The sequence below is a fragment of the Camellia sinensis genome, chromosome 6 (assembly GCF_055761805.1).
Source record: "Camellia sinensis isolate YWXY chromosome 6, ASM5576180v1, whole genome shotgun sequence".
NCBI classification, from domain to species: domain Eukaryota; kingdom Viridiplantae; phylum Streptophyta; class Magnoliopsida; order Ericales; family Theaceae; genus Camellia; species Camellia sinensis.
The window spans coordinates 148,882,952-148,891,614 of record NC_138966.1 but is presented as its reverse complement, the minus strand read 5'-3'; the positions used below and the strand labels follow the sequence as shown (position 1 = coordinate 148,891,614).

Here is an 8,663-nt window from a genome sequence, read left to right as displayed (position 1 = left end):
CAGGCGGAACGACGGTCAGGTCCCACCACAACCCCGAGCACAAGGCGACCCGTCCCCCCAGTCGGCGAGATTAGAGTCATCGCCGGGGGGCTCGCGTGCGGCGGACCATCTCGGTCGGCACAGTGAGCAGAGCAAAGCACAATCAGACAAGGCTCTGACAAGGAAGTAACGACACTGGACCGCCCTTACAAATAGCCCAAGCAATGGTCTGAACCAATCACCTTTACAGAGGCAGACTGCACAGGTATTCACTACCTCCATGACGACTCCCTGGTCATTTCCGCTCTCTTATCAAACTACAAAGTCTGACGAGTACTTGTCGACAATGGCAGCTCTTCCAACATCATTTTCCTCAACACCTACCGACAGCTTAAGGTTGGAGAAGAAAAGTTGTCGCCTCTCCAAAACCCACTAGTCGGCTTCACTGGCGATCGGGTGACCTCCATAGGCTCCATTGATCTCCCTATCACCATCGGAGAATATTCACGGTGGTCCGCCAAACTACTCACTTTCCTCGTCGTCGACTGCCCTTCTGCTTACAACATCATACTCGGTCACACAACTCTCAACGCCCTCCAAGCTGTCACTTTCACCTACCATCTAGCTATGAAATTTTCGACCGATCAAGGGGTCGGCACAGTAAAGGGCAAACAGGCAGTGGCCAGAGAGTGCTACGTTGCCTCGCTAAAGGAAGTCAAGATGAAAGAGGCTATGATCATCGAGGGCCTTGACGTTCGAGACGAGTAAGAGTTAGTTAGGGGCGAACTAGTGGAGGAACTGATCAAAATACCCATTGATCCCACCGATTCAACAAAAGCGGCTAAGATTGGCAATCAGCTGTCCTCTCAAGCTAAGGCCGACCTCACAACCCTCTTAGCCGAGCATAAAGACGTCTTTGCTTGGACCCATTCGGCCATGCTAGGTATCAACCATTCTTTTATTACCTATCGCCTCAATATTGAGCCCCAGTTTCGCTTATTTCGCCAAAAGCAGCGCATTTTTCATCCAGAACGCAACAATCTCATTGCCACTGAGGTGGACAAGCTATTAAAGGCCCAGTTCATCAGCAATGTAGACTGCCCCAAATGGCTATCCAACGTAGTCTTGGTTTGAAAAAGTAATGGCATGTGACAACCCTACTCTGTGTTATGTTAATTAATCTTAATTATGCTTATAATTATGAGCTTGATATGTTTTTGAGTGCTAATTATATGATTATGGGTGTTTGTGAATTTATATCTATTCACCGTAGGAAAATCTGTTTGATTTTCTGTTATAAAAATTAAATTGAAGGCCGTAGAGGCGACAAAAACCAAAATTGGCCATATTATTGTGATTAGCATAATTTTTAAAGCCTATGGTGAAATTTAATTGAAAACTGATTTGGATCAAAATAATTAGATTAAATTGATTAAGTACAATTGATTAACTCTAAGCAAATATGATTAGTCAAACTAATCACCACTATATATATATAGTGCAAGTGCCTAGGCTCATAATTTTGAGCTCTTAACCTTGCAAAATATGAGAAAAGCCTATATAGGGAGACAAAGTGTGATTCTAAGGGAGAAAAGGCTCAAATTTGAGGACTTGAGCTCAAAGCTTGGAGAATTGAAGAACTAGGCTCAAGAACTAACTAGATTTGGATGAGTTAAAGACTCTAAGTGAGTAATTGAACTCAAATTTATGAGTTTAAGTTCATAACTATGTGAATTCAAGAAGTATATGTTGATAAATATGAGAATTAAGCTAAATGTGTTGAATTTAAGATCAACTTGGGCATGCATGCATGCATGCATGAATTTATTGTGATTTCTCATGTTTGAGGATAAATCATAAAGATCATGTTGAATTGAGAGTTGTTTGACACATGCATGCATGAATTGTCATGTTTTGAAGCCTAATTTTAAGTCTTAAAGCTTGTATATGCAAGATATGAAACATGGATTTTACATACATGGTTTCAACTTCATGGTTTAAGCTTGATTTCAGAGATTTGATCCATAATTTGAGTAATTGGTCTCAAATTATCTATGTTCCCATGTCATATGATGGTTTTCCGTAATTTTGGATTGAAAATATGAGTTTTGAACATTTGAAGATGTGTTTTGAGCTTCAAACAGAGTTTTGGAAAACCCAGAATTCGACCTGTCCGCTCTAGCGAGGAAAGTGTGACTTGAGCGTGGAAATTAAGCTCCCAAAAGTTTTACAAAATCTTATAGATTGCTTGAGCGACCAAAGTGACGCTCGAGCGATGACCCTTTTTATTTAGTCTTCCGCTCGAGTGACTGTCAAGCGGTAAATTCACACAACCAGTACTTTGCAGACCACTTGAGCGATGGAAGTTACGCTCGAGCGACCATCCTTATTTTTGAATTCTCGTTCGAGCGGAGGGCCCTGTTTTAGAAATTTTGAAAATACGTTTTATGTTTCGTTTTTCGTTCTTTTTCACTTCTAAGCACTCTTAGGCATGCATTGAGTACACTAAATGAATTAAAGAGCGTGGAAGAAGTCTAAGAGCATTAAGAAAATTGAAGAACGAAATGAATTGTATTATGACCCAATGTCTTATGAATTATGTAGGGTCAAGCGCAAGGACGAATCAAGCACCGGAACACTGTGAGTAATATCTTAGTAAAGATATTTTTATGTATGCATTGTTTTCTAAATGTTACCTTCGTGGTAAATTTCTGACACTATGAATTTGTACTATGAATGAGTATTCTATTCGCTTGATTCGTAATAAAGTATGTGAAGTGATTGATATATGAGTATGAAATGGGCCTAAGGCCGTTTGGCATGTTTGACAAGGACACAAATTGGGCCTAAGGCCGTTTGGTATATTTGATGAGGACGCGGATTGGGCCTAAAGCCGTTTGGAATGCTTAACAAGATAGACTAAAGGTTATCTTATATACAAATTAGACCAAAGGTCGTTTTGAATAAAGAATTGATTGGACCAAAGGTCGTTTTGAATATGAGTATGGATGTGGTCACAATCATATGCGTATAATTATGAATATAAGAATGGTGGACCCAAGATCGTTTAGTAATATGATATGGAGGACCGGTGGTCCTTGGTACATGGATCCATTAGACCTAAAGTTGGTCTATGAATGAGTATTAGGCCCAAGGTTGTTTTGTATAGATGGACCTAAGGTCATTTTGTTTTATATTGAGTTGGACCCGAGGTCATTGTGTATATGACTATGATGTATTGGACCGAGGTCGTTTTGCTTTGTTGTGATCTACAAATTTGTATGTGAATGGGAATAGTAGTTCAAATGTTTAATTTATAAGTATGACTCATTGTGATTGAAACTCATTCATTAACTTCTTTACTCTGGTATTATTTACTAGGCATTAGCTCACTCTGTATTTATATGTATGTAGGCAAACAACGGGACGTCCAACCCCAGCCCCAGTGAGCATTGAGAAACCAAGTTTTGTGAGGTCAACCAAGGTCACCTCACACAGAGGCCTTACTTTTGTTTTTGTTCTCTTATGGTCAGGTATGACCAACGTTGTGTATAACCTTGGAACTTGGTGTTGAAATTGTAAAATGATCCTGGATATACATGGTACATACATAACGTAAATATTGCATGGTGTGAGTTATTTCATGTATATGAGAAATTTTTTGATTAAACCATGTATACACAGCTCGTTGGACAATTCTTGTATGTGATGCTTCCCCAGTTTGGCCCCCTATTATTAAATATGGTTTCATTTCTGACTGAGACTATAGGTAATCTCATGATTACTGGCAAGTTATGACTCTAATCCATAGGGGCGGGTTTAGGTCATGACATGGCAAGTGGAGACTCTGCGTCGACTACTCTGACCTCAACCGAGCTTGTTCTAAGGATAGCTACCCACTTCTCAAATAGATCTATTGGTCGACGCAACGGCTGGCCACCAGATGCTCAACTTCATGGATGCTTTCTTCGGATATAATCAAATCTTAATGCATGTAGCTGACCGAGAACATACCTCCTTCATTACTGACAGAGGACCTTATCATTACCCGGTGATGCCATTCGATCTAAAGAATGCATGAGCCACTTACCAACGTCTGGTTAATGCCATTTTCAAACATTGGATCGGTTGCAACATAGAGGTCTACGTCGATGACATGCTCGTCAAAAGCAGACTCTAATCCGATCACCTAATAGACCTACGGGAGACCTTCCAAGCCCTATGCAAGTACAAGATGAAACTGAACCTGGAGAAATGCGCCTTTGGCGTCGGATCTGGTAAGTTTTTGGGGTTCACGGTCAGCCACAGAGGTATCGAGGCCAATCTGGAGAAGATCAAAGCCCTAATCGAAATGCAATCCCCCCGAACGGTAAAGGAGGTCCAGCAGCTCACTGGCAGAGTCACAGCTCTCAACCGATTCATTTCCCGAGCTACTGACAAATGTCTTCCATTCTTCAAAGTTCTCCGGCAGGCTTTTGAATGGAACACTAAGTCCGAAGAGGCCTTCAAACAACTAAAGCAGTACATGACTAACCCCCCTCTCCTCTCTCAATCATTGCCGGGCGAGACCCTCTCCTTTTACTTAGCTGTCTCCAATATCGCGGTTAGTGCTGCCCTTATCAGAGAAGACGGCTCCGTCCAGCGCTCAGTTTACTACATCAACCGCGCACTTCGGGGGGCAAAACAAAACTACCCCTTGTTAGAAAAAATGGCCCTCGCTTTAGTCATTGCCTCTAGACGTCTCCGACCTTATTTCCAAGCCCACTCCATAGTGGTCCTCACTGACCAGCCTTTGAAAAAGGTCATGCAACAACTAGAATCGTCTAGCAAGCTCATGCAATGGTCCATTGAACTAAGCCAGTATGAAATTTCTTATCGACCTCGAACAACTATCAAAGGCCAAGCTGTTGCCGATTTTATCTTGGAGTTCACCAATCCCACTTCGAACGCACTTACCGTACCAGCACATATCACTGCTGATACAAAAGACCTCAACTCCCGGACCCTTAGTGTTGATGGTTTATCCCGCAAAGAGAGTAGCGAAACCGGTTTAATCCTCACCACCCCAGAAGGAGAATACCTCAAGTGCGCCCTTCGGTTCCTATTTACGGCAAATAACAACCAGGTCGAGTACGAAGCCCTCATAGCGGGTCTTCGACTGGCTAGAGACATCGGAGTTGACCATCTCCGTGTTTTTAGCGACTCTCGGTTGGCAGTCGGACAGATAACAGACGAGTTTGATGCGAAGGAGGAAGCCATGCGCTCATGCAGGGACATTGCTTTTCCTCTGACCCGCCTCTTTAACAGTTTTCATATCCGACATGTCCCCAGGTCACAGAACTCCCACGCAAATGAAATGGCACAATTGGCCTCAGTAGATCAATCAGACCTCTGCCATGGCGTCTGGGTTGAGTACCTGACCCATCCAGCAATTTCACCAAATCAGCAAGCAATCCATCTACTCCAGAACGAACGTATCCCGTGGGCCCATGACATTATCACATTCTTAGAACAGGGAATACTACCTGCAGACAAACAGGAGGCCGCCAAAGTCAAGGCTCGGTCCTCAAATTATACCCTTGTCAACGACATCTTATATAAGAGAGGATTTTTACGGCTGTACCTTAGATGCCTCAACAATGATTATGCAACCTATGTCATGAGAGAAATACACGAGGGAGTTTATGGCAATCACTCTGGAGGACGGTCTCTAGCTCATAAAATTCTCCGAACAGGTTACTTTTGGCCTACACTTAGTCAGGACGCCACTAATTTTGTGATGAAATGCGACAAATGCCAATGCTTCACTAACATCCCCCACATCCCTCCAACGGAGTTGATCACGGTCAGCAGCCCTTGTCTCTTCGCTAAATGGGGAATCGATCTTGTGGGCCCCTTGCCAGCCAGCAGGGGCCAAGTAAAATTCGCCGTAGTCACCATCGATTATTTCACTAAGTGGGTCAAAGTTGAACCTCTTGCCAAGATTACTGAGCGGAATACCACTAAGTTCATCTGGCAGTCCATTGTGTGTCGTTTCAGGGTTCTTCAAGCCATTGTCTCTGACAATGGCAAATAGTTTGACAACGTCAAATTTAGGGAATTCTGCACAGAACTCAATATCAAGACCTGTTTTTCCTCCCCAGGCCATCCTCAAGACAACGGTCAAGTGGAAGTTACCAACCGCTCCCTGTTGAAAATCGTTAAGACCAAGCTGGAGTTTGCCAAGGGCCTCTGGGCAGAGGAATTGCCAAACGTCCTCTGGGCCTATCGGACTACTGTCTGAACTTCAACTGGGAAGACCCCATTTTGCCTAACATACGGTGCCAAATCAGTCATCCCTGTGGAAATTGGTCTACCGACGCCAAGAGTCATCTACCCCAATCCACACCTGAACGAAGACCTTCGGAGGGCCGACCTAGATCTCATCGAAGAATTGCGAGAAACGGCTACCGTCCGACTGGCCTCATACCAACAGAAAGTAAGGCAATACTATAATTGCCGACTCCGACCGAGGGCATTCACAGTGGGAAACTTCGTCTTATGCGAAGCTACTCTTGCCACTAAAAACCCAACCGAGGGCAAGCTAGCAGCTAAGTGGAAAGGCCCTTACATCGTCAAAGTAAGACACTACCTAGGCACATATCGTCTCCAAGACATGGAGGGCAGAGACCTTCCTCATCCATGGAATGCCGAACACTTAAAACGCTATTTCCAGTAAAGCGGCATTTCCTGCTTTTTGTTTGATTCAAATTGTTATATGTTTCATTTTGCTAATCGGAACACTTGTCCATTTTGGCCCTTGCCATACAATGCATATATTAATGATCGCAGGACTATGACAACAATTCAACATTCTCATTATCTGTGTTGTGCCTTAACTTAAATTAAACATAGCCTCAGCCAGATTGAGTTAAACAAAGCCTCAGCCAGACTGATCCCTCCAAAGCCTCAGCTAGATTGAGCATGAAGAGCTCAGCCAGACTGAGTTAAACAAAACCTCAGCCAGATTGAGCCCTCCAAAGCCTCAACCAGACTGAGCATGAAGAGCTCAGCCAGACTAAGTTAAACAAAGCCTCAGTCAGACTGAGCCCTCTAAAGCCTTAGCCAGACTGAGCATGAAGAGCTCAGCCAGACTGAGTTAAACAAAACCTTAGCCAGACTGAGCCCTCTAAAGCCTCAACCAGACTGAGCATGAAGAGCTCAGCCAGACTGAGTTAAACAAAGCCTCAGCCAAACTAAGCCCTCCAAAGCCTCAACCAGACTGAGTTAAACAAAGCCTTAGCCAGACTAAGCCCTTCAAAGCCTCAGCCAGATTGAGCACGAAGAGCTCAACTAGACTGAGTTAAACAAAGCCTCAGCCAGACTGAGCATGAAAAGCTCAACCAAACTTAGTTAAACAAAGCCTCAGCCAGACTAAGCATGAAGAGCTCAGCCAGACTTAGTTAAACAAAGGCTCAGCTAGATTGAGTCCCCCAAAGCCTCAGCTAGACTGAGCACGAAAAGCTCAGCTAGACTGAGTTAAAACATAACCTCGTCCAGACTGAGCATGAAGAGCTCAGCCAGACTGAATTAACCATAGTCTCAGCCAGACTAAGCCCTCCCAGCCTCTGCCAGACTGAGCATAAAAAGCTCAACCAGCAGAAAGAACTCAGCCAGACTAAGTTAAACCATACTATGCTTGGTCCTATTCAAGTGTCTATTCATGTATGCCACTCCAGTTGTTAACCTTACACCTAAAACTTGGTAAGTTCAGCCAAAATTACCAACACCTAGTTAACTTTAAGTTCATTTTTATCCAAAGTCATTTTTACCCAAGTTAAATTTTTGCCCATTTTTACACAAGGCAATTTCCTTATTTTCCAACAGTTTAATGCATTAGTCATCCTCACACAATACAAGCATAATAGAAACAGCAACCATGAGAGATATTCCAGTTTTTATTAATTAACATCGTGCCAAACTATGCACCTCCTTACAAAAATTACATCTCTATACCCCAACAAAAAAAAAAAAACAAACAAACAAACAAACCAAAAGCCCAGTTTTTACTCTCCTCCGCTAGATGCCAAGTTTTCCTCCTCTACCCCCTCATCCAGCGGAGTCTGGGCGATGTCCTCCTCTCCTGGCTTCACCAGGCTAAAATCCACATCTGGAAACGGCTCCTGCGCCCTGTACTTGAAGCTTGTCCAGCCGCTGTCCCAGTACTGGCTCATCTCATGTTTGTAGTAGTCTAACTGCTGAAAACCCCAGATTATATCTTCTTCGGTCCTCCTAGCAGCAGCCACTCCTGATGGGGCAGAGCCATCTTCCCTCTCCCTGGCCAAGCCTCTCGCTACCGCTGTGTTAATGGCCATTTGGAACTCAGGGGACGCCTTAAACGGCTCCACCGCCGCGATGCACAGGTCCGGATAGGCCGCCCTCTCAGACGCCATCATCTTGGCTAACTCTGCAGTCTTGGCCCTTTCTTCTCCCAAGGCCCTCTCCAACTCAGCAATACGCGCATCTGCCTCTTCCTTGTCTTTCAGGGCTTGATCATGCAGCTCTTCATTATTCGTGAGGGCCTCCTCCAACTTTTCTTTGGCGGAGTTGTAGGCTTCTTGGACCTCACCTACCCTCTTCCGTTCACCGACCAGCTCAAACTCTAGTGATACCGCCTTGTGGCGCACCACTTCAAGTTCAGACTT

The 8,663-nt window shown here is 44.0% G+C and overlaps 1 protein-coding gene across 1 annotated transcript; it reads left to right on the top strand.

Annotated features, from left to right (window-relative positions):
* The first annotated feature begins 4,213 nt into the window (after positions 1-4,213).
* On the top strand, positions 4,214-6,055 carry LOC114292866 (uncharacterized). The gene has a single exon (XM_028236878.2). It carries the CDS (start codon positions 4,214-4,216, stop codon positions 6,053-6,055), a length of 1,842 nt encoding a protein of 613 aa, XP_028092679.2.
* The last annotated feature ends 2,608 nt before the right edge of the window (positions 6,056-8,663 follow it).